The sequence below is a fragment of the Eleutherodactylus coqui genome, chromosome 4 (genome assembly GCF_035609145.1).
Source record: "Eleutherodactylus coqui strain aEleCoq1 chromosome 4, aEleCoq1.hap1, whole genome shotgun sequence".
In the NCBI taxonomy this organism is placed as follows: Eukaryota; Metazoa; Chordata; class Amphibia; order Anura; family Eleutherodactylidae; genus Eleutherodactylus; species Eleutherodactylus coqui.
Genome location: NC_089840.1, coordinates 229,862,613 through 229,889,147, shown reverse-complemented (window position 1 = coordinate 229,889,147; position 26,535 = coordinate 229,862,613). Strand labels below are relative to the sequence as shown.

Below are 26,535 nucleotides of genomic sequence, written 5' to 3'. Positions count from 1 at the left end.
TGTGAAAAATTGGATTTTTTTGTATTGAACTCAAACTGTTAAAAAAAATTCCTCAAACACCTGTGGGTTCAAACCGCTCACTACACCCCTTAAAAAATTCCCTGAGGGGTGTAGTTTCCAAAATGGGGTTAGTTGTTGGGGGTTTCAAATGTACTGGCACCTTAGGGGAACTGCAAACACTACATGGGGTCTGAAAATTATTCCTGCAAAATCTGCATTCAAAAAGCCAAGAAGCGCTCCTTTCCTTCTGAGTCCTGCCATGTGCCCATACAACAGGCTACGTCCACATATGGGGCATTTCCGTGCTCGAGAGTAACTGGGTAACGCATCATGGGGTATGTTTTTTCCTTCTGCCCCTGGTAAAAAATGAAAATCTGGGCCTGACGCTAAACATTATGTGAAAAATTGGATTTTTTTTTGTATTGAACTCAAACTGTTAAAAAAAATTCCTCAAACACCTGTGGGTTCAAACCGCTCACTACACCCCTTAAAAAATTCCCTGAGGGGTGTCGTTTCCAAAATGGGGTCAGTTGTTGGGGGTTTCAAATGTACTGGCACCTCAGGGGCACTGCAAACACTACATGGGGTCAGAAAATTATTCCTGCAAAATCTGCATTCAAAAAGTCAAGGAACGCTCCTTTCCTTCTAAGTCCTGCCATGTGCCCATACAATAGGCTACGTCCACATATGGGGCATTTCTAAAAACTGTGGAGTCTGGGTAATACATTCCAAGTTTTGTTTCTTTGCTAACTCCTGCTGTTTTATATAAAAAAAAAGGTTTTATATTGCAAATCTGTAAAAAAAAATGGAACTGTTCAAATTTTTGATGCACTTTCCTTTAATTCCTGTAAAACATTTAAAGGGTTAATAAACTTTCTAAATGCCATTTTGAATACTTTGAAGGGTGCGGATTTTAAAATGGGGCAATTCATGGGGGATTCTGATATACAGGCTCGTCAAAACTATGTCTGAACTGCATTGGTCTTTAAAAAATTCAGATTTTGAAATTTGCTAGTAAATGTGAAAAATTACTGCTAAATTTATATACTTTGTGGAGTCTGCAAAAAGTAAAATAACACTTAAAAAATTATTGCTGTGTAAAGTAGGCCTATGGGAAATGTTAATTAATAACTATGTTGTGGTGTTTGACTTTCTATCTTACAATGAGAACAATTCAAAGTTTGAAAATTGTGAATTTTTCCAAATTTTCAGTAAATTTGGATTTTTTTTCCTAATAAGGACAGAATTTATTGATGCAATTTTTACACTAACATAAAGTACAATATGTCACGAAAAAACAATCTCAGAATCACATCGATAAGTAAAAGCATTCAAAAGTTATTAGCACATAAAGTGACAGATGTCAGATTTGAAAAATAAGGCTTGGTCCTTAAGCCCAAAATAGGCCATGTCATTAAGGGGTTAAGAAAAAAAATGTTTTAACCCCTTGAGTGGCGGGTTTCTTACCACCCTGTCAGACCCACCAGGGCAGGTTTTTTAAATGGGCCAATCATTTAATTTCAACTCATTTTCCAGACGCGATCCAAAGTCCATAACTTTTTCATTTTTCCATTAACACGGCCATATGAGGACTTGTTTTTTGCGGGACAAGTTGTACTTTTTAATGGCATCATTTTTGGGTATATATAATATATTGCATAACTTTTGTGAAAATATTTGTAGGGAGATTAGGGGGAAAAAAAGAAATCCTGCTATTTGTTTCTTCGATTTCATTTTTACGGCGATCTGTGTGCAGAATAAATAGTGTGATAACATTATTCTCTGAGTCAACGAGATTCCGGCGATACCAAGTTTATACAGTTTTTTTATGTTTTGCTATTTGGTACATTTAGGCGTACAAGGAGAGCGGTGTGCAATGCATATTCTAACATTTCCTACCTTATGAAACAAAACTGCTAATATTTCTTGTTAATAGATTTTATTATTCTTTTGTATAGTTAAAAAACACCTAGAAAAAAACTAAAGACAGAAACCCCAATACATTTAGGTCAGTGTAGTGCGACCAAGAAACTCACACGAGATTTGTGCATTGCACATAAATCCCAAATTAATATGAACCCTATTCTTTGGAGTCATACACATTAGCAATGTAAAACGCGCTGCATGTTCTATCTTTTCACGTTCCTTGTAACGCATTGCCATTGTTTCCAGTTGGACAGTAAACCACAGCGCACTTGTCGATCCTCCGACACGGCTGAAAGCTGCGCCGGAGGATCGCTACTTTACTGAAGTGATTTGAGGCATTTGACGTGGATATCGCGTTTGCCCGTGTATAGGTAGCCTTACTGATTAGCTATAAAATTAATTAAAATTAAAACCTGCCACAGGTGAAGTGAATTACATCATTTTTTTGAAAATTATGATTATTTTTGCATAGTTGCATTCAAAGTCGCATAACTTTTTAATTTTTATATGGACGGAGCTTTGTGAGGGCTTGTTTTTTGCTTCACAGGCTGTAGTGTTTTTTTATACAATTTTGGGGTACATATGGCTTTTTTTGGAGGTAAAATGAATAAAATAAGCATTTTGCCTGTGTATTTTTTTTCCATTGTTGCTGCACAGGACAATTAGCATGCTCAAATTATAGTACAGGTCGTTACAGACTCGATGATACCACATTTGTGGGTTTTTCATAGAAATAGGGAGAAATGAGCAAAAAAGGTTTTATTTTATTTTTTTTACATGTTTTTTTTTACGCCATGTCTTTTGTTTTTTTACACTGTTTATGTACCTGAAAGGGATCTGAGTCATAACAGTTATGATATGGCATTGCAGGACTTCTGTGCTGCAATGTCTTTTCGCTGGTTTTAGCGAACATAGGTGAGGGCAAAGCAGGATGACTGTATCTGGCGTCCTGTTGTCATGACAACCCGACAATTACATTGCAGGGGTCCAATAATGTCACAGAAGCAGCGCATTCCCTCTGTGAACCCTTTAAACGCAGCAATCTACATAGCTTGCGGCATGTAAAGGGTTAACAGCGGGGGTCACTGTCCCGATGCACCCCAGCTGTTGCAGCGGGAGGCTATTGGTAACAGCCAGCTCCTGCTGCCGGATGGCGCAAGATCGCTTCAGATCCCGCGAGATCCACATGACAGAAGGTTATGTCATGTTGCATTAAGTACCACCCTGCCATGACATAACCTTACGTCCTATGGCGGGAAGGGGTTAAAGGTGTTGTATATAAAGTTATTCCCCTAGCCACAATATATGATTGGTCAGGGTCCAAACACTAGGACCATAACCAATCGCAAAAATGGGGGTCCCAATGGTCTCTACACAAATGGAGCAAAGGACGCACAAGCATGCCACAGCTACGTTTATTTCAATGACAGTGCCTGAAATTGTCGAGTATGAGCGCCAGAGATTGCTGAGCGCTGTCACTGAAGTTAATGGAGCTGCAGCACGCATCACACTCATCCTCACATCCAGTCATGAGGGGTCCATCGGAACACCCATTATTGTAATCGGTGGTCGGATCATAATGTTATCCCCTATCCTGTAGACAAGAGAATAACTTTATATCTTGGTACAACCCTTTAAGCATCAAGTGAAGAGTCAGCTCTTGATGTGTTGGAAGCAGGTAAAATGGGCAAGTGTAGGAAACTGAGTAACTTTGGCAAAATAGTAATGACTAGACGACTGGAACAGAGCCCTCCAGAATACCAGGGAGGGCGGTTCCCAAGATGCAATGGTTAGTACCTACCAAAAGCGGTGCGAGGAAGGACAACTGGTGACAGGGTCATGGGCACCATAGGCTCATGTATGCATGTTGAGAGAGACTTTTGTTAAATGTAAATGAGCAAATTAAAGAAGTATAGGGATCATCGCACTGTAAGAGGTCATTAGATACCTCTACACCCTGGACAGTGGATTTCTAAATTACACTTTAGTTTTTTCTTGCTGGCACAACATTACATCTTTCCTCACAATTAAAACACTAATAAAAATGTAACTACAATACTCATCTTTATTTTAGAAAATAAAAACATTTAGCAAAAATGTAACATTATAGACAAGTTTTCACTGTATACAAATCTGTAAACAATCGTCCCTGTTCATTCCCAGCGAAGGTACAATGGTAAACGGCTTCATGGGTCAGGATAGTCACAAATAGTAGAAGACTTCAACATGCAGCGATTTGTAGATTGAACACTTAAGCATCACAGTATAAGCCCAAGACACTGAAATGTTTTTACAGGTGGTGGACATGGACATTTACTCCCTCGCTATCCTACCAGATAGATTCTTATCTAGTTTATCGTTTTGCTAGTGTCCTTGTCACTACTGGTAACGTAAGGCTGTACCTACATGAGCCTCAGGTTGTACAGGTAGGCCTACTTATCCACGATGGCACATCCATGCGTGCCACTGCAAGAAGCTTTGCTGTGTCTTTCAACACAGTCTCTAGAACATGTAGAAGATACCAGGCCACAGAAGAGAGCTACAGGGCCATGGAAAGGCATCAACTCAGCACAAGGACAGGTATCTGCTCATTTGTGTGAGAACGAAGAGAAGGATTACTTCCAGAGCCCTTCAGTAGCAGAGTACTGATCTGCATGTTTCTGACTAAACTGTCAGAAACAAACTCCATAAGGGAGGCATGAGAGCCCGACATCCTGTAATGCCCAGCACCATGCAATTCGATTGATTGTCACCAAAGAACACCAGAATTGGCAGATCTAACATTGGCGTCCCCCTCTCTTCACAGATGAGAGCAGGTTTACTATGAGCAGACTTGACAGACATGAAAGATTCTGGAGACTATGGAGATCATTGAGATGTATGATATAAGTGTTCCCTTTATATTTTTTTAGCACTGTAGTCTTGTTATAGGCTGATTGCACTGAGCACAACCAGCTCAAGTTACAGCTAGCCCTCCTGTCTTTTACAAACCTTGATTGGCAAAAGTAGAATATGTATCAGATCCACATGGGTACACCAACTAAATGGGGCCAGTTGCACTTATTGGGTAATTCCAAAAACCATAGTCAGCTCTAGTTACACATAGGCACTTGGGTGGCAAAGTTATAGTAGGTTCCGTGTCCCAAACCTGGCCTGATAAAGTGGGCCTGTGGGTGTTGCATCTGTTCACGTTCACAGGATCTCCAAGTCTCAAAAAAAGCGGAATTAGCAAAGTTTTGAAGCACTGAAGTCCTGGTGATTTCATTTAAGTTTACCATCATCTGGGCCAACTACTGGCACTTCTATACATTCCATTCTCTCTCTACTCCCTACAAATGTGTGCTGAGCGTGATATATATGGAGTTGTCTTAATATAGCTGTAAGGGCAATATAGCAGACCGCTCAGATAAGAAAAAACTGATTAACAAGCACGTATAATTCATTAAATACGTTTTAACTAGTTACAAAATAAAAGCAATACATTCACTTTAGCATGTTTAATACAAAACAAATCCAAAACTATACTTTTTTTTTCGTAAAATAAATTATACATTTAAATCAAAATCTGAAAGTTTCTTTATGAAATGTATTTAAAACCGAGACATATTCTTTTTACATATCCATTTGTTTGGGTTAAAACAACTTTCTGCTGATAACTCCTTTCCGTAAGTGGCACACTGATGCTCTTCTGATGTAACCAATCTGGTGAAAGAACAACGAATTACATGATATTATCTGACTGACAAATGTATTAGAGATAATACCAAAAGTAAGTATAACTGCTTTGTGAATATATACACAGTATTATCTAAAACTTGTCAAAAATTGAACTGGGTTTCCTGGTACTTTTCAAAAAGTTGCTAAATGCAGGGAATGGACTAAGATAAAATAAATAAGCAGTACTCACCCATTAAAAAAGATTTTGCAGGTAAATACTATTGATATCAATGGCTGATCACCTGGGCCCGTCTCTCAGGATCCCAATCAATTAACTAACCAGGCGCCCATTGGCAGCACCATTATACAGGAGTCAGTTCCTAAGCTGCTGCTCCAACCCCTGTGTGGTGGATAGGGCTTGTAGCTGCAGTTTCAACTCTCATTAAAATTAATGAGGGTTGCTCCTGCAAGTACAAGCATCCCTACACAGGGATCAGTGTAGCAGCTTCCATTCTGACCCCTGTGTATTGAGGTGCTGACAGTGGGCATCCAATCTGCTGATAGGCCTGGGTCCACAGAAGCAGACCCCAGCCAATCAACTATTGATGATCTATCCTGAGAATAAGTCATCAATAGTGTTTCCCTGGAAAACCCCTTTAAATATCTTTTTGATCCAGCATAACTGCTGTGATCACAAACGCTGTAGTCCTGGAAGCTCCTACATCTGTCACGTGATGTTCATCATTCACATGACCGCTGCAGCCAATGCAAATCACTGTCATCAACAGCCATATGTGCATGACCACTGCAAGATATAATACTGCGATATGTAAATTAGTGAATAGTGCATTCCAGAGTAAACCGCATCACATGACTTTTGTCTCTATGTGTGCATGCTGGGCTTGAGACCATCATGCGGTATGGATGGCTCACAGTGGTATCCTCCAGGGTTGTTGTCTATTGTGTAATGTGGGCTTTAACTATCCAGCTATAGACTGGGAAGCCAAAACCTGTGGATCTCATAAAGGTAACAACTTTCTGTTAATTACTAAAGATAATGACCTCACCCAACTTGTACAGTACTCAACTAGGGGGGTGGCCGTTTTGGACTTAATATTAACTAATAGACTTTACAGAAAAACAGGGGTGCAGGATTGGGGGCACCTAGAAAAAAGTGACCATAATATAATAAATTTCAACTTGTCTTTCAAGAGAGAGTTTTATAGGGGAGTAACAAAAATACTAAACATTAGGAGGGCCAGGTTCCAGCAACTCAGTGATGCCCTTAACGTTATTGACTGGGGCTATGTTCTCAAAATAAGAATGCACACAATAAATGGGAAACATTTAAAAACATCCTAATTACTTACTGTGAGAGGTTCATACCTTACAGGAATAAAAGATTTAGTAATAGGAGAAATACAATATGGCTTAATAAAGATGTAAAGGGGGCAATAAACAGCAAAAATAAAGCATTTAAACAACTTGAACAAGAAGGCAGTGAAGAAGCACTAAAAACCTATAAGTGAGAAAATATATTATGTAAAAATTAGATAAAACAGCAAAGATGGAGACAGAAAAACTTATTGCCAAAGAGAGTAAGGCTAACATTAAACTGTTTTTAAACTACATAAATAGTAGAACAATTAAGGGCTAATTTGTTTATGTGTGTACATAGGAACGCACAAAACCGCGCATCCCCGTACATGCCAAAACACACGTGAATTAAGTTCTGTGCACCATTGCCTTCCATAGTGCTGCCGCTGCTGCTGAGAGCCCCAATTGAAAGCAATAAGCTGTCGGCAACCCCTGTAGTGATTTTCGGGGAACGGCTTTAAACATTAGTAAAAAATAAAAAATATATATACTCACCTTTCAGTGACAGTCGGGGCTCAGGCGTGTCTAGCTGTTTGGGTCCCTGACACTGTAGTGAAGTTCTTTCAGCAGGCAGCAATTTAAAATCCCCGCCTGCTGAAACGGCTGTATCTGATTGGTCACAGCGCTCAGCCAATCACAGACAGCACTCAGCTGTCATTCAATGAATTGCTGAGCACTGCCTGTGATTGGCTGAGCACTCTGCCAATCAGATACGGTCCTTTCAGCAATGCAGGAATTTTAAATCCCTGCATGCTGAAAGAGCTTCATTACAATGCCGGGACCCAAGCAGCTAGATGCGCCTGAGCCCCGACAGTGGTGGAGAGGTGAGTATATATATTTTTTATTTTGTACACATGCTAGAGGTGATTTTTCAGGGAAGGGCTTATATTTAAAGCCCTTCCCCAAAAAATCACTGCAGGGGTTGCCGACAGCCCATTGCTTTCAGTGGGGCCGACGGCAGCAGCGGTGGCCCCATTAAAAGCAATGGGAGGATATCACGAACCTTTGCCACAGCTGTCATAGCTGTGACAGCTTTGGCAGGAGATTCTTTACTCCCCACAGGAAGTGCCATCATTACTGAACACTGCTGTCACTGTTTTCAGTGACAAGGGGAATCCCCGCGAGGAATATTTATATGCAGTATGGACCTATGTAGTGCACGCATGTCCTATCTTTTGCAAGTGAGCGCGTTTGCATGCCTGTAAAACATGTGAAGACATCATAGGAAGCCAATGGTTCTAAATAGGCACACGGTTTTGTGTGCACCTATGTACGCACATAAACATACTCGTCTAAATGAGCCATAATACTGAAAGTGTGGGCCCTTTAATAAATAATGTAGGGGAAATTGTAAAGGGCGATGAGGAGAAAACAAATCTATCAAATAGTTTTTTCTACAGTGTATTCACAGAGGAAAATTAAATGTCAGATGAGATGTAGAGCGAAAATGTAAGCTCTCCACTAAATGTTACCAGTCTAACCCAGAAAGAAGTGCGGAGCTATGTTAAAAAGATTAAAATAAACAAATCGCCGGTTCACAATGGCATACAACCACAGGTTAATTAAGTAATATGATACAGACCCTTGTTTCTTATATTTAAGGACTCTATTGTGACAGGGTCTGTTCTACTGGATTGACGCGTAGACAATGTGGGGCTGATATTCAAAAAGGAGTCAAAAACAACCCCGGAAACTACAGGCCAGTAAGTCTTACTTCTATTGTGGGTAAAATGTTTGAAGGGTTTCTAAGAGATGCTATACTGGAGTACCTCAAGGAAAATAGCTGTAGAGATTGCTCCTGTCAGACCAACCTGATCAGCTTCTATGAGGAGGTAAGTTCCAGACTGGACTGGGGAGAGTCACTGGATCTTGTGTATACTTCAGTCACAGTGAATTGCATATAATATAATGACAGGATTTCTCTCAGGTAGTTTCAGCACGGCACCCTGGCTTTTGGAAGCCAATGCGGTTTTCTCTAATGACAATTTAGTGACTGGCAACCAAACTGTATCCATCAATCATGCCTTTAAACATCTCACGGCAACATATAAAGAATTCACTCATTCATGGTGGGAGGTACAAGGACTGACTAAATACTTGGAAAACAAAATTATACCAAGAGGTCTAAGAATAACAACATTACCACCACCAAGATTATGGAATACACCATTTATGCAGCTCTGGGAACAGGAGGCTCCTTTAGATTTATGCGCCTGTTACTCCAAGAAGAGGGAAAAAAAATGAAAATAATGGCAAATTATAAGACGAAGCTATTAAGAAAACCAAAACATTTTCGAATGAGGTGGACTTTGAGAAAAAAGAAAAAACCCTTAAACTCACGGTTGAGAAATACACAAACTATCTTAAAGATAGGAAACACTATCAATTTATGCGTGACATGAAAGATTTCTCTAAGAATAAAGCTTACGACCTGACTACCCTGACAGAATCAGAACAGAGCTCCTCTGAAAATGAAATCTCGGGGAATGAAACCCTAACTAGGGGTCCTTCCTATCAGAGATCAAGAGGCAGAGGTAACACTAGAGGAAGACTCAGAAACAAAGGCAGAAACTACAATCCATCAGGGGATCGTTTGTTTAGCACCACCAATATCCACCTACATGATGAGAGAACGCAGAGGCCCCCCACAACAGCAATAGAGAGCTATACATCAAATGTCATAGTACAAAGTACACCTACAGGTAGAAGGACCACCAATCAGAGCTTTTCCCAACAAGATGATGATTCGCAGATTATCAATATCTCATCAAGACCTCTATCTCCGGAAGAGAATCAGGTCCTCAAGAAAGGCCTGTTTTTTGTCCCCACGCATTGTTTTGATCCCTTTATTTGGAAAAAAGATATAGCATTATTTCTTAGAAAACTGAAATGGAAAAAATTCTTTGCCATCCAAAATCGTAAAAAAAAGTACAGAACTAGGGATAGATGTGGTCGACATTCAGGCACATAATAACCTGGAAGAACTATCCCAGGAGGCCAGTAGTTCTCTTGGTGAAGGGCCCTTCACCATGCTTAAAGCAAAAAACACTTGTATGCCACCAATCAATAGACATTTTCGAGATGCTGGTCGATGAAGAAATCTTGACCCTATCTAATAATAAGAAGCATTACCATCACCGGAATCTCTCTTGGATTAAGAAAAAAGCATTGCTTCAAATCGAAAATGATAAACATATAGTTATAAAACCATCCGATAAGGGAGGCAATTTAGTCATTATGAATAAAATAACCTACAGGGAAATGTGTTATACGCTACTTGGTGATACTTTGAACAAGTGATCCCACGGAGCAATATCAGAAAGAACTCCACAATATACTAATACAAGCAGAGCTAAATCGTCTAATCAGCCATAAGAAACTCGAGTTCCTCTATTCTAAATACCCACAGATAGCGACTTTTTATAGAATCCCAAAAATCCATAAGGGCCTGTCCCCCCTTAAAGGACACCCGATTGTGTCCAGTATTGACAGCCTAACCTAGGCAATTAGCCAATACATAGAAACAATATTAAAACCATTTGTGGAAGCACTTCCATCCTTCGTATGTGACACAACGGACGTACTTAGATGTCTGGAGGATATTTACATCCCAGAAACAACTTACCTGGCCAGCCTAGACGTGGAGGCCCTTTACACCTCCATCCATCATAAAGGTGGTTTGGAGGCTCTTGGATTCTTCTTGAAACAGAGGGGTACCCATCTTGAGCAACATAATGATCTGGTCCTTCAACTGCTGAGGTTCGTGCTTGAGCATAACTATTTGATTTTCGACGGCAAGTACTTCCACCAGCTCAGGGGTACGGCAATGGGGAGCCCCTGCACTCCCCAGTATGCCAATCTGTACCTGGGCTGGTGGGAGGAAAAGCACATCTTTAAGGAGGCACATCATGAATGGACTACCAAGATAGACATGTGGATCAGGTACATTGATGATGCCCTGATCCTTTGGTCAGGAGGTCAAACTGAGTTTGAGAAATTTGTGGCTAACCTCAATGACAATGATCTGGGCCTATTCCTAACCTCAGAAATACAAACAGTGTCCATTAATTTCTTGGACTTACAGATTTCCAAAATATCAACTGGCCTCCTAGCAAGCACCTTGTATAGAAAACCTACAGCAACCAACAGCTTACTACACTACAGGCGTCACCACCCTTGGTCTTTGAAAAATGGTATCCCTAAAGGGCAATTTTTAAGAGCTAAGCGGAACTGTTAAAACCCAAAGAACTTTAATATAAAAGCTGACGACATGACATGGAGGTTCCTAAACAGAGGCTATCCGATTGAAGTCATAAATAATGCACGACAACAAGCCTCAAGTCGATCTAGGACAGAACTCCTTAGGGCCAAACCAATGACCGAACAAATATATCCAATTCGGATCATTGGAACTTATGATGATGAATCAGGTAGGATTAAGAACATCATTTCTAAATACTGGGGCATACTCAGAGAGCACCCCGACTGGGTAGACTGCCTATGGGGAATACCCTCGAGTACACACAGGAAGGGCAGGAGCCTAAGAGATCGCCTGGTACATAGTCACTATACACAGCCACGAGACATGCATACATGGCTGAATACTAAAGCCCCTAAGGGCTCCTTTCCTTGTCATGGATGTAAGGCTTGCCAATATATTGGGAAAATTGGTACATTCAAAAGTTCGTCCACTGGAAAGGTATACACCATCAGGGACTACATCAACTGCAGGTGTACAAATGTTGTGTATGTCGCCACTTGTCCCTGTCCCAGGGATTATGTGGGAAAAACTGCCCAATAACTAAGAAGACGGGTACTAGCCCATGTGGGCAACATCAGTCGCAAAGAACCAACAAGCCTGGCAACTCATGTACAAGAGGTACATGATGGCAATCCAGCATTGGTGACCTTTACAGGCATTGAAATCATAAGACTATCAGGACAGAGAGGCAACATTGACCGCAAACTCTTACAGAAAGAGGCGGCATGGATCCACCGCCTAGATTCCTGTACCCCAAGGGGACTTAAAGAATGCCTCTCCTTTGTACGATTCATCTAATACACCCTTTTCCCGTATAACCCCCTCTGTTCACCTCTTGCTTCTTGCATTCTGTGGTAGTACAACACTTTAATTATCAATATACTTGTTGATGCTCTCCTGTAGTTTATCATAATTAATATACATACATTTCTGATGGATACGGATCTTGCTTGCCGTATCTCACTGTGCCCCATCATAGGCACCCTACTAATTCCCCAATACCTGAACTTTTGAATCCATCTGTCCCTTAATCCACTTACCTTGGCCTGGCCGGTCCTTAAAATAGAGGTCACAAAACATCTTATTACCTCAAAAATCATGAAAAAGTTATCATTAAAGTATCAGGACCTCCTAGGAAAGTCTTTATTATTTAATATTGGTTAAGTGACTATGATGCCGGCGTCTGCAGCATTGTACATCCAGCGGTGCTACTTTGGTCCTGCACGCACATGCGCTGTTGATATTCATCAATACAGCGCATTGCATACTAGCCCGATAGTTTGAAGTGCGCATGCGCGCCTATACCGAGATATCGTGAGATTTCGCGAACACCGTCACATGACAGTCATGTGACTGATGACGCCATCTGTACTGCGACGTCGCTACTGCTCTGACACTCCCCATTTTCAATTGGACGAGCGCTACAAGTCTCAGGTAACTAGGGGAGGTACCCCTACTATTTAAACAGACACTGAACCAATACTTACCAGGTCTGTCAGTCTCCATCGGGCCTTCATGCCCTTAGGTTGTGCGATACTATTGAGCTCGGCTGTGCACACTAAGCTTTCATATAGTACTAGTGTGATTCAGTCAAAACTGTCCTGATGAAGCAGCGACTTTGTTATGCTGCGGAAATGCGTTGACAGTCATTTAGTTCGGTGATTATCATTAACACCAATTATTGCTATCTATTTTTCTATTATACAGCCATCAGTTATGCTGTGGGTCAAACAGACCACCAGCCCTAGCCAGCCTAATTATAGTGAAGTTGTACTTCAATAACCCCCCTACCATCTTGTGGGGCCATATGAGGGAACTTGTGCTATGCACAGTATAGCTTCACTTCCTAACTAATATTGATACCTTGGCATTTATCAAAGCGACAAAGGTATCAATATTACAACCCATGCAGCAATAATCTGCTGCTCTAGATCTAAGTCGAAGGAAGGGGAATATAGTGACTATAGTCACCGCATAGTAACTTGCCTAAAACACCACTGAGGTTATCAGTGGCCTCTACTATATAACAATAGGCTATTGTGGATTTCTCCCTCCCTCACTGTTTAGTACTTATACAGCAGGGGCTTGGGTGATTATCCTCTTTATCCACATCCCCTTTAGGCCTTAGTCAGACGGGCGTTTTTTCGCGCGATTTGCGGATCGCATGTCGGACATGTGACCGATACCATAGCGAACCATTGGTTCTATATATGCGCGAACCGCATGCGCAAATCGCGCGAAAAAACGCCCGTCTGACTAAGGCCTTATAAGCAAAGTGCATCATTTATTTCGACTCTGATATGACAGACGTATACATTCCCTAAACAGTGCAATTTTGGTTCTCTACTAGGATGTTTATGGCTCATTATACATCAATTGATCTATTGCACACCCTTACCTAAAATATAGACGAAACACTGACACTGTGGCCCCTTTAAAGGGTTCGTGGGTTTACTATAGATATAATCTGGTATCAATATTACACCAGATTTGATATTTATTTGTGTTTGTATGTCTCGTGTTTGTTTATTATACTTAGTGGGTCCTTTTAGCAACTTTTATTTTAGTTAGCATTATCAATAAAAGTTATATTTTAGAGTCCAGGTTCTTTTCAGTGATTCATATATAGTTTTGGAACCTTCTGTCACAGTGAATTGGATCGTGTGTATCTGAAGTTTTTCAAAGCATTTGATACTGTGCAGCATGAAAAGTTGATATATAAAATGAGAATGTTTGGTGTGGGCGAGAATGTGTGTAAGTAACTGGCTCGGTCATAGAAAGCAGAGGTGGTTATCAATGGTACATACTCTGATTGGGTCACCATTACTAGTGTGGTACCACAGGGGTCTATTTTCGGCCCTCTTTTTAATATATTTAATAATGACTTGGCAGAAAGATTGTGCAGTAAAATATCAATATGTACAGATTAGAGATGAGCGAGTATACTCACTAAAGGCAATTGCTCGAGCGAGCATTGCCTTTAGCGAGTATCCCCCCGCTCGAGACAGAAGGTTCGGGTGCCGGCGCAGGGGAGCGGTGAGTTGCGGCTGTCAGCAGGAGGGAGAGGGGGTGAGAGAGGGAGAGAGAGATCTCCCCTCCGTTCTGCCCCGCTCTCCCCCGCAGCTCCCTGCCCACCGCCGGCACCTGAACCTTCTGTCTCGAGCGGGCAGGTACTCACTAGAGGCAATGCTCGCTCGAGCAATTGCCTTTAGCGAGTATACTCGCTCATCTCTAGTGCAGATGACACAAAACTTGTAAATATATTAACACAAGAGAGAACTCAAGCAGATTGGCAGAGGATCTGGATAAGTTGGTGGCTTGGGGAGAAAAATTGCAAATTAGATTTAACACTGATAAATGTAAAGTTATGCACATGGGCAGGGGAAATACATGTCACCATTACACACTAAATGGGAAACCACTGGAAACCCTGACATGGAAAAGGACTTGGGGGTTTTAGTTAACTGCAAGCTGAACTGGAGCAACCAGTGTCAGACAGCTGCTGCCAAGGCAAATAGGATCATGGGGTGCATAAAAAGAGGTCTAGGGGCACATGACGAGAACATTGTTCTTCCTCTTTACAGGCAACTGGTTAGATCACACATGGAATATTGTTTACAGTTTTGGGCCCCAATATTCAAGAAGGATATATTAGAGCTTGAGTTGGTACAAAGACAGGCAACTAAAGTAATAAATGGAATGGGTGGACTACAATACACAGAGAGGTTATCAAAATTGGGGTTATTAAGTTTAGACAAAAGAAGGCTGAGGGGCCACCTAATAACTATGTATAAATATATCAGGAGATAATACAGAGATCTCTCCCATCATCTGTTTATACCCAGGACTGTGACTGTAACATCATCTGTTTATACCCAGGACTGTGACTTTGTGTCTAGAGGAAAGAAGGTTTCTACACCAACATAGAAAGGGGTTCTTTACTGTAAGAGCAGTGAAACTATGGAACTCGCTACCTGAGGACGTCGTGATGAAAAATTATATAAAAACGTTCCAGAGGGGCCTGGACTTCTTTCTTGAGTGACGCAATATTATATGTTATAATCATTAAAGGGGTTGTCCCGCGGCAGCAAGTGGGTCTATACACTTCTGTATGGCCATATTAATGCACTTTGTAATGTACATTGTGCATTAATTATGAGCCATACAGAAGTTATAAGAAGTTTTTTACTTACCTGCTCCGTTGCTAGAGTCCTCGTTTCGATGGAGCCGACTAATTTTCGCCGTCTAATGGCCAAATTAGCCGCGCTTGCGCAGTCCGGGTCTTCTTCTTTCCTCAATGGGGCTCCGTGTAGCTCCATGTAGCTCCGCCCCGTCACGTGCCGATTCCAGCCAATCAGGAGGCTGGAATCGGCAATGGACCGCACAGAAGCCCTGCGGTCCACCGAGGGTGAAGATCCCGGCGGCCATCTTCAGCAGGTAAGTAAGAAGTCACCGGAGCGCGGGGATTCAGGTAAGCACTCTCCGGTGTTCTTTTTTAACCCCTGCATCGGGGTTGTCTCGCGCCGAACGGGGGGGGGTGAAAAAAAAAAAAACGTTTCGGCGCGGGACAACCCCTTTAATAACTTCAAAAAGGTTGTTGATTCAGGAATTATTCTGATTGCCAGATTGGAATGTAAAAGTGGTCACTAAAGTGCTACTTCTACTCTAAGATTGGAGATTGGAGTCAGGAAGGAATTTTTTTCCCTTAAATGGCTTCTATCTCATTGGAGTTTTTTTTTCCTTCCTCTGGATCAATATTGGGGGTTAATAGGCTGAACTGGATGGACATATGTCTTTTTTCGGCCTTACATACTATGATACATGGTTTGTACAGCAACCATTTCTTCAGTGGAAATTCCACAGCACTTCCACCACATGTGTAGATGGCCATAGAGGCCTGAAATGTAAGAACGTGGTTGTCTTAATGGCACAGTCCCCAAAAGCTGAGAGCCCGCAAAGGCAAATTATGTAAAATGAACTCACATGTTGCCTTGAAACTTTCCACCTGTCTTCCAATACCAATGTGAACCATTTTTGTGAAGCCCAATCCAGAAATGGCCATTCTTCGAAGAAACATGACTTAAAATGAAAGCCTAAGTAAAATGGAGTTTGTACTAAATAAGAAATACGTTCAGATTACAGAAATCAAAACTGTCAGCAACTTGAAGCCATTGTTGGAGATTTAATGAGCCAAATACCCCAGAATTATTTCTCAATTTGCACCATAAAAACTGGTTTACATGCCTTCCACCACATTTAGGGTTTTACACGAGCGTATATCGGCTGGCACTTTCACGGCCGGCCGATATACGCTTCCATCTAAGCAGTTCCCCCTTCCCTCCCCCTCACTGGTTCTCTCCTCCACTCCTGCGTTTGCAATGGGAGGGGGCACGGTGGGGCGGAGCTAAGCTTTACTCTGTCCCGCCCACTCCTATTGCTGGCTATGGACAAAGAGCGGCGAGGGGCGAGAGCTTAGCTCCCACCCAGTCCCATTGCAAACCGCTCGGAATGGAGGAGAGAGGCAGAAAGCTTGTGAGGGGGAGGGAAGGGGGGGAACTGCTTAGATGAAATCGTATATCGTCCGGCCGTGAAAACACCAGCCTAAATACGCTCCTGTAAATAAGCTCTTACAGTGTGTTTTAGACACTTTCTTCTAGACAAGGGGTTGTCAATTTGTGGGGAAAAGGGTGTGACTAGGTAAGAAAAGAGAGTGACAATCTTCACCAAAATTTTGGTACATAAGGAGGGTGTTAGGCAAGATAGCTGTTTGGCAGCCTGCTATTTTATGTGTTTAGGTAGCCTAAACCCTTATTGAGATTAGAGATACATATCTTCATGGTGTGATACTTTAACCCCTTAAGGACATGGCCTATTTTGGGCTTAAGGATGCAATGATTTTTGGCAGATTTTCATCTAGATTTTTCAAAAGCCATAACTTTTTTATTTTTCCATCAACGCGGCCTTATAAGGGCTTGTTTTTTGCGTGGCCAGCTTTAGTTTTTATCGGTGCCACTTTTGAGAACATAGACTATATCGTAAAACTTTTATTATTTTTATTATGATAACAGGAAGAGAAAACGCATCAATTCTACTATAGATTTTTTTTTACAGTGTTAATCATGCAGCATAAGGCCTCGGTCAGACGGGCGTTTTTTGCCGCGATTTGCGGATCGCATGACAGATGCGCATCCGCAAATCGCGTGACCCGGGGCCGAAAAATCGCCCGAAAAATCTGCTTCTAGCTGCGTTTCCTTTGAAATGGGCCGGAGCACTGGAACGCTGTCCAGCCCATTGAATTCAATGGAGTCGGCAATACAGCCAGCTCCATTGAAAGCAATGGGCTGCGGGCGATCTCAGGATGAATTTTCCGGAAGGGCTTAAAAATATAAGCCCTTCCCTGAAAATCATCCAAAAATGTGTAAAAAGTAAAAAAAAATATATACTCACCTTGTCCCGGCAGACGGAGTTCAGCTGCGGCCGGCCGGCAGTTCTCCTGAACTGCTCTGAGTAGTATTCAGCAGGCGGGGATTTAAAATCCCCGCCTGCTGAATGAGCTGCCTCTGATTGGTCACAGCCCTCACCAATCAGAGGCAGCTCTCACTCACCCATTCATGAATTCCTGAATGGGTGAGTGAGTGCTGCCTCTGATTGGCTCAGCGAAGGGGCCAATCAGGGGCAGCTCTCAGCTGTCATTCAATAGCTGAGAGCTGCCCCTGATTGGTCCCTGCGCTGAGCCAATCAAAGGCAGCACTCACTCACCCATTCATGAATGCCATGGCAACAGGCCGGGCTCTCTCGATAACATCGCGATAGTCGACTGGAGACACAGAGGGAGCGCGCTCCCTCCGTGAACTCTTTCCCTGTCGCGATCTACTTACTGTTGCAGCGGGAGGCTGGCTTTAACTGATAGCCGGCTCCCGCTGTGGGACAGCGCGGGATCAGTCATGATCTCGCGCTATCCTGATGACGTAAGGGTACATCATTTTGCAGGAAGTACCAGCCTGCCATGACGTACCCTTACGTCATGGGGCGGGAAGGGGTTAATACTGTTATAGCCCTGGCCATAAATGACCCCATTATTGCAATAGTTAACACTCTTTGCAATAATGGGGTCATTTATGGCCAGGGCTACATCTGCATGTAGTTTACATAGATTTGTTTCACACTCTAAAAACATGCATAAGTTAACTCTCTAACAGCTACATTAAATTTGGAAAAACCCTTCCACAAATGACATTTTTTATTGTAGATTTTGAATTCGTGTCCCATATACCGTAAATATATTTGATGCTGCTGAACCTTATTGCTTTAAGTGCATTTTTAATCTCTCTATGACATAACTTATTTTAGCCTTACGAACCAGCAAGTCATTTCCCATTTTATGTTCCAACAGTCATAACTTAATTTTTTAAACAAATTCTAGTTTTTATTGGACCCAATTTCAGGTACATTTACTGTATTGAAAACCTTTTATAATTTTTTTTTGCTGCTGTGCTGAGCAATGGAAAAAAAATATTTTATAATTTATTTTTGGGGGATTTATTTTTATTGTGTTCACAATGTGGTATAAATATTATGTCACCTTTATTTTAAGAGTATTTATGGGTTTGACAACACCAAATTTAAAAAGTTGTTTTTTTATTTACTACTTTTGCACAATACACTCACTTTTTATTTTACAAAGCACTTTTTGTGTGGCACCACATTCCAGGACCAGAGCATTTTTAATTTTCCATCGACAGAGCTTTATGTGGGATTGTATTTTGTGGAACAACTTTAGTTTTTATTGGTACCACTTTTTGAGGTATGTATAACTTTTTGATTATTTTTTATTTCTCTTTTGCCAAAGCAAGAAGAATAAAATCTGCTATTTGTGGGTTTTCCTATTTGGCTTTTTTTTAATGAAATTTATCTTGCTAGATAAATAATACATTATTTAATAGTATGGGTGGTTACGGATGTGATGATATCAAATATGCATAGTTGTTTTTTTTTCAATATTTAAAGCCTTTTGTAAGGTGAAAAAAAAACATTTTCTACCTGTGAAAATGTTTAGATGCCACGGTCATCAACTACTGTGGCATCTGTAGGGTTAAATGATGTAGACAAGTGATTAGATGAGCAAGTGCTTATTTTTACGCCTTTTGTGGTTAAAAAAACATATGTGACAGTCAGAGCAAATATGTTCTCTGATTTCTGGCAGTTGAAAATATGAACAAAAATTCATGTCATCCCTCCATTGAAATGGGGGGGGGAGGTAGGAAAATCGCAGAGCTTCTCTGCTGTCATTGGTCTTCCCTCCCCTACCTCTCTGCTCTGCACACCCACTGAAAATTGACAACTGTAAATTGAGTATTTCCAACCCCACTTCAAACAGCTGTAACTTCAATGAGTGCTATTAACATAGCTTTAAATTTTGACATTAAAATTACACCAAAAGCATGTTGCTAGCAGTGATAAAACCAAAGATATAATTAGAATTAGCTCAATTCATTCTTAAAATCTAATATCCCTTTCCTGCAGAATGGACTGATCTTGTCTTCATCTTTAAGGGAGATAAAACAGGAGCTATACACAAGAGATAAAAGTCAGCCTGCAATTCTATGTGTATGTTGGATTTCAACATTCATGATCTTCTGCTCCAGAGGAGATAAGCCACTGCCAAAGGGCTCTGAAAGCATCCTATATTCCATGCCCCATTGAAATAAACATAAACTCTAGGGAAAAAGCTATCTCATATGTACCTGCACCTTACACAGAAATTATTCTGAGTATATTCCAGGTACAGTTCTTTAGATTATATTAGCATGATGTGCACACTATATATTAAATACACCAGACCTGTTCTTCCAAATCCTCAATGGAAATAAGCTCCGCTTTCCTTAATTCACAGTTATTTTCACCAAAAGACAAGTTGTTTCTGTCTTCTGAAAAGAAGTAACATTTGCCATTGAATGCATCCCAATTCAATGGACAAAGTTCACAAATGTCACCTGCGGATGAGAGAAACAAACCAAGTCTTATAAATTTACATTGTACTAAACGAAAAGGCAATTTAGAAATTATTGAATGGCAAGTAAAGATATGTAGCAAAAAAGGAGAGAGATTTCTATGGGAGCCCTATTCAGAATCTGCGCATAAACCAGCCACAATGTCCATTGCAAATTTTGCATTGGGTTCATCTCCAAATTTTAACATTGATCCCAGCTTCTTTTTACTTTGATCTTTGACAACCCACTGCCAAAACTTTGGAGGTGTGTAATATTCAAGATTTACAGTATAAGGGCCTCAGTCAGACGACCGTTTTTTGCCGCGATTTGCGGATCGCATGTCAGATGCGCATCCGCAAATCGCGTGACTGGGGCCAACGATTCACCGAAAAATCTGCAGCTAGCAGCGTTTTCGGCGAAACGGGCCCAATCAAAGGAGCACTGTCCGCCCATTGAAATTCAATGAAGCCGGCAATACAGCCGGCTCCATTGAAAGCAATGGGCTGCCGGCTAGCGCAGGATGAATTTTTGGGAAGGGCTTAAACATATAAGCCCTTCCCTGAAAACCATCCAAAAATGTGTAAAAATAAAAAAAATATATATACTCACCTTGTCCCTGCAGCCAGAGTCCAGCCGCGGCCGGCCGGCAGTTCTCCTGAACTGCTCTGTGTAGTATTCAGCAGGCGGAAATTTAAAATCCCCGCCTGCTGAATGGGCTGCCTCTGATTGGTCACAGCCCTCACCAATCAGAGGCAGCTCTCACTCACCCATTCATGAATTCATGAATGGGTGAGTGAGTGCTGCCTCTGATTGGCTGAGCGCAGGGACCAATCAGGGGCAGCTCTCAGCTGTCATTCAATAGCTGAGAGCTGCCCCTGATTAGTCCTTGTGCTCAGCCAATCAGAGGCAGCACCCACTCACCCATTCATGAATTCATGAGTGAGTGAGAGCTGCCTCTGATTGGTGAGGGCTGTGACCATTCAGAGGCAGCCTATTCAGCAGGCAGGGATTTTAAATCCCCGCCTGCTGAATACTACACAGAGCAGCTCAGGAGAACCGCCGGCCGGCCGCGGCTGAACTCCGGCTGCAGGGACAAGGTGAGTATATATATTTTTTTTATTTTTACACATTTTTGGATGGTTTTCAGGCAAGGGCTTATATTTTTAAGCCCTTCCCAAAAATGCATCCCACGCTCGCCGGCAGCCCATTGCTTTCAATAGAGCCAGCTGTATTGCCGGCTCCATTGAATTCAATGGGCGAACATCGTTCTTCTCTGCCACAGTTGTAACAGCTGTGGCAGAGGAGAATGATCTTTATAGTATATGTTCTCAATGGGATCGGCGCTGCTGCCGCCGGCCCCATTGAGCGCATATATAGAACACAAGGAATCGCAGAACGCAGATAGGTGCGATCTGCGATTCGTCGTGTCCTATAATTTATCGCATATCCGCATAAAAAGCGGACATGTGACCAATCCCATTGCGGAGCAATGGTTCTATATATGCGCAGATCGCATGCGCATCCACAAATCACGGCAAAAAACGGTCGTCTGACCGAGGCCTGAATCTAACCAATATTTTACATTGTACATCATCCATTCAGTTTAACTATACTATATATTCATTTTCACAATAATGTAATTTATAACCTTATGTTTTTACAATATTCTACATAAATTCTTCAGCAAGGCCTAACAAATGCAGTTGAATGATGGGTAGAGATTAGAGATGAGCGAACGTACTCGTCCGAGCTTGATATTCGTGCGAATATTAGGGTGTTCGGGATGCTCGTTACTCGTAACGAGTACCACGCGGTGTTCGGGTTACTTTCACTTTCATCTCTGAGACGTTAGCGCGCTTTTCTGGCCAATTGAAAGACAGGGAAGGCATTACAACTTCCCCCTGTGACGTTCAAGCCCTATACCACCCCCCTGCTGTGAGTGGCTGGGGCGATCAGATGTCACCCGAGTATAAAAGTCGGCCCCTCCCGCGGCTCGCCACACATGCCTTGTGACTTAGCTGAGGGAAAGTACTATCGTGCTGGTGCTGCTGTAGGGAGAGCGTTAGGAGTCAGTGTAGGCTTCAAGAACCCCAACGGCCCTTCTCAGGGCCACATCTACTAGTGTGCAGTACTGTGTTAGCACAGTATTTTTTTTTTTTTTTGTCCAAAATTGGATCTGCAGAGTATTGCGCCCAGCAATAGGGACAGAAGTGGGGGTTAGGCAGGGAGAGTGTTAGGAGTTAGTGTAGGCTTCAAGAACCCCAACTGTCCTTTCTAGGGCCACTTCTATCCATGTGCAGTACTGTCCAGGCTGCTGTTAGCAGTGTTGCATATTTTTTTTTTTTTCTCAAAACCGGCTGTGCAGAGCATTGCACCCGGCATTAATACTACAGGGATAGAATTGTGTAGGCAGGGCCAGAAGACATTTATTATTCATTGAATACACGCAGTGGGGTCTTCCCTTTGCTAAAAAGGAAAAAAATTATATTTGGCCTGCCTGTGTCAGTCCTAAGGTCTGCGTGTACGTGTGTGCTGCATGTACAACGTACAAAAATCTGACGCAACCAGCTACGCTTTACTGCAGCCTAGCGCCATTGTGTATCCTGACTGGCAAATACCTGCTCTGCTAGAGTTAATAACTCTGCTACACTATACTTGTGTGACACTTTTTGAGGGCCACACCACAGATATTAAACTTCTTGTTCATTGAATATACGCAGTGGGGTCTTCCCTAAGCTAAAAAGGAAAAAAATTATATTTGGCCTGCCTGTGTCAGTCCTAAGGTCTGCGTGTACGTGTGTGCTGCGTGTACAACGTACAAAAATCAGACGCAACCAGCTACGCTTTACTGCAGCCTAGCGCCATTGTGTATCCTGACTGGCAAATACCTGCTCTGCTAGAGTTAATAACTCTGCTACACTATACTTGTGTGACACTTTTTGAGGGCCACACCACAGATATTAAACTTCTTGTTCATTGAATTTGCGCAGTGGGGTCTTCCCTAAGCTAAAAAGGAAAAAAATTATATTTGGCCTGCCTGTGTCAGTCCTAAGGTCTGCGTGTACGTGTGTGCTGCGTGTACAACGTACAAAAATCAGACGCAACCAGCTACGCTTTACTGCAGCCTAGCGCCATTGTGTATCCTGACTGGCAAATACCTGCTCTGCTAGAGTTAATAACTCTGCTACACTATACTTGTGTGACACTTTTTGAGGGCCACACCACAGATATTAAACTTCTTGTTCATTGAATATACGCAGTGGGGTCTTCCCTAAGCTAAAAAGGAAAAAAATTATATTTGGCCTGCCTGTGTCAGTCCTAAGGTCTGCGTGTACGTGTGTGCTGCGTGTACAACGTACAAAAATCAGACGCAACCAGCTACGCTTTACTGCAGCCTAGCGCCATTGTCTTTCCTGACTGGCAAATACCTGCTCTGCTAGAGTTAATAACTCTGCTACACTATACTTGTGTGACACTTTTTGAGGGCCACACAACAGATATTAAACTTCTTGTTCATTGAATACACGCAGTGGGGTCTTCCGTTTGCAAAAAAGCGAAAACATTATATTTGGCCTGCAGGCTTGCGCCAATTTATTTCCTGCCTGGGAAATCAAATCACTGGTAATACAGCATGCTGAGGGGTAGGGGTAAGCCTAGAGGACGTGGACGTGGACGTGGCCGAGGACGCGGAGGGCCAAGTGAGGGTGTGGGCACAGGCCGAGCTCCTGATCCAGGTGTGTCGCAGCCGACTGCTGCGCGATTAGGAGAGAGGCACGTTTCTGGCGTCCCCACATTCATCGCCCAATTAATGGGTCCACGCGGGAGACCTTTATTAGAAAATGAGCAGTGTGAGCAGGTCCTGTCCTGGATGGCAGAAAGTGCTTCGAGCAAGCTATCATCCACCCACAGTTCTGCGCCGTCCAGTGCTGCAAATCCGAATCCTCTGTCTGCTGCTCCTCCTTCCTCCCAGCCTCCTCACTCCACTACAATGACACCTGCTCAGGAGCGGGAACACTCCCAGGAACTGTTCTCGGGCCCCTGCTTAGATTGGGCAGCAGCGGTTCCTCTCCCACCAGAGGAGTTTATCGTCACTGATGCCCAACCATTCGAAAGTTCCCGGGGTCCGGGGGAAGAGGCTGGGGACTTACTCCAACTGTCTCAAGAAGTTTCTGTGGGTGAGGAGGACGATGACGATGAGACACAGTTGTCTTGCAGTGAGGTTGTAGTAAGGGCAGTAAGTCCAAGGGAGCAGCGCACAGAGGATTCGGAGGAAGAGCAGCAGGACGATGAGGTGACTGACCCCACCTGGTGTGCAACGCCTACTCAGGACAGGTCTTCAGAGGGGGAGGCAAGGGCATCAGCAGGGCAGGTTGCAAGAGGCAGTGCGGTGGCCAGGGGTAGAGGCAGGGCCAGACCGAATAATCCACCAAGTGTTTCCCAAAGCACACCCTCGCGCCATGCCACCCTGCAGAGGCCGAGGTGCTCTAAGGTCTGGCAGTTTTTCACAGAGACGCCTGACGACCGACGAACAGTGGTGTGCAACCTTTGTCGCGCCAAGATCAGCCGGGGAGCCACCACCAACAGCCTCACCACCACCAGCATGCGCAGACATATGATGGCCAAGCACCCCACAAGGTGGGATGAAGGCCGTTCACCGCCTCCGGTTTGCACCGCTGCCTCTCCCCCTGTGCCCCAACCTGCCACTGAGATACAACCTCCCTCTCAGGACACAGGCACAACCGTCTCATGGCCTGCACCCACACCCTCACCTCCGCTGTCCTCGGCCCCATCCACCAATGTCTCGCACCGCACAGTCCAGCCGTCGCTAGCGCAAGTGTTGGAGCGCAAGAGCAAGTACGCCGCCACGCACCCGCACGCTCAATCGTTAACCGTCCACATAGCCAAATTTATCAGCCTTGAGATGCTGCCGTATAGGGTTGTGGAAACGGAGTCCTTCAAAGCTATGATGGCGGCGGCGGCCCCGCGCTACTCAGTTCCCAGTCGCCACTACTTTTCCCGATGTGCCGTCCCAGCCCTGCACGACCACGTCTCCCGCAACATTGTACGCGCCCTCACCAATGCGGTTAGTGGCAAGGTCCACTTAACTACGGACACGTGGACAAGCACAGGCGGGCAGGGCCACTACATCTCCCTGACGGCACATTGGGTGAATTTAGTGGAGGCTGGGACAGAGTCAGAGCCCGGGACCACTCACGTCCTACCCACCCCCAGAATTGCGGGCCCCAGCTCGGTGGTGGTATCTGTGGCGGTGTATGCCTCGTCCACTAAACCACCCTCCTCCTCCTCCTCCTCCTCCTCCTCAACCTCTGTCTCGCAATCTAGATGTGTCAGCAGCAGCAGGACGTCGCCAGCAGTCGGTGTCGCGCGGCGTGGCAGCACAGCGGTGGGCAAGCGTCAGCAGGCCGTGCTGAAACTACTCAGCTTAGGAGATAGGAGGCACACGGCCCACGAACTGCTGCAGGGTCTGACAGAGCAGACCGACCGTTGGCTTGCGCCGCTGAGCCTCCAACCGGGCATGGTCGTGTGTGACAACGGCCGTAACCTGGTGGCGGCTCTGCAGCTCGGCAGCCACACGCACGTGCCATGCCTGGCCCACGTCTTTAATTTGGTGGTTCAGCGCTTTCTGAAAAGCTACCCACGCTTGTCAGACCTGCTCGTAAAGGTGCGCCGGCTCTGCGCACATTTCCGCAAGTCCCACACAGACGCTGTCACCCTGCGCACCCTGCAACATCGCTTTAATCTGCCAGTGCACCGACTGCTGTGCGACGTGCCCACACGGTGGAACTCTACGCTCCACATGTTGGCTAGGCTCTATGAGCAGCGTAGAGCTATAGTGGAATACCAACTCCAACATGGGCGGCGCAGTGGGAGTCAGCCTCCTTAATTCTTTTCAGAAGAGTGGGCCTGGTTGGCAGACATCTGCCAGGTCCTTCGAAACTTTGATCAGTCTACCCAGGTGGTGAGCGGCGATGCTGCAATCATTAGCGTCACCATTCCTCTGCTATGCATCTTGAGAACTTCCCTGCAAACCATAAAGGCAGCCGCTTTGCGCTCGGAAACAGAGCCGGGGGAAGACGGTATGTCGCTGGATAGTCAGAGCACCCTCCTGTCTATATCTCAGGGCGTTCAGGAGGAGGAGGAGGAGGATGAGGAGGATGAGGAGGAGGGGGAAGAGACAGCTTGGCCCACTGCTGACGGTACCCATGCTGGTTGCCTGTCATCATTTCAGCGTGTATGGCCTGAGGAGGAGGAGGAGGAGGAGGATCCTGAAAGTGATCTTCCTAGTGCGGACAGCCATGTGTT

At 43.7% G+C, this 26,535-nt stretch overlaps 1 protein-coding gene across 2 annotated transcripts in view; it reads right to left on the bottom strand.

The window, feature by feature from the left end:
• Positions 1 to 3,979: 3,979 nt before the first annotated feature.
• The window catches only part of LOC136624883 (C-type lectin domain family 2 member B-like), a 33,133-nt gene continuing 10,577 nt past the window's right edge, over positions 3,980 to 26,535 (bottom strand). Inside the window, exons 3-5 of one of the 2 annotated variants that reach the window (XM_066598812.1) lie at positions 20,063 to 20,214; positions 16,205 to 16,314; positions 3,980 to 5,628 (exon numbers count right to left, since the gene is read on the bottom strand). In XM_066598812.1, the coding sequence (XP_066454909.1) occupies positions 5,517 to 5,628; positions 16,205 to 16,314; positions 20,063 to 20,214 (374 nt within the window). In that variant the 3' untranslated portion in view covers positions 3,980 to 5,516. The remainder of the gene's footprint in view (positions 5,629 to 16,204; positions 16,315 to 20,062; positions 20,215 to 26,535) is intronic. The other variant, XM_066598813.1, reaches the window with a different exon arrangement.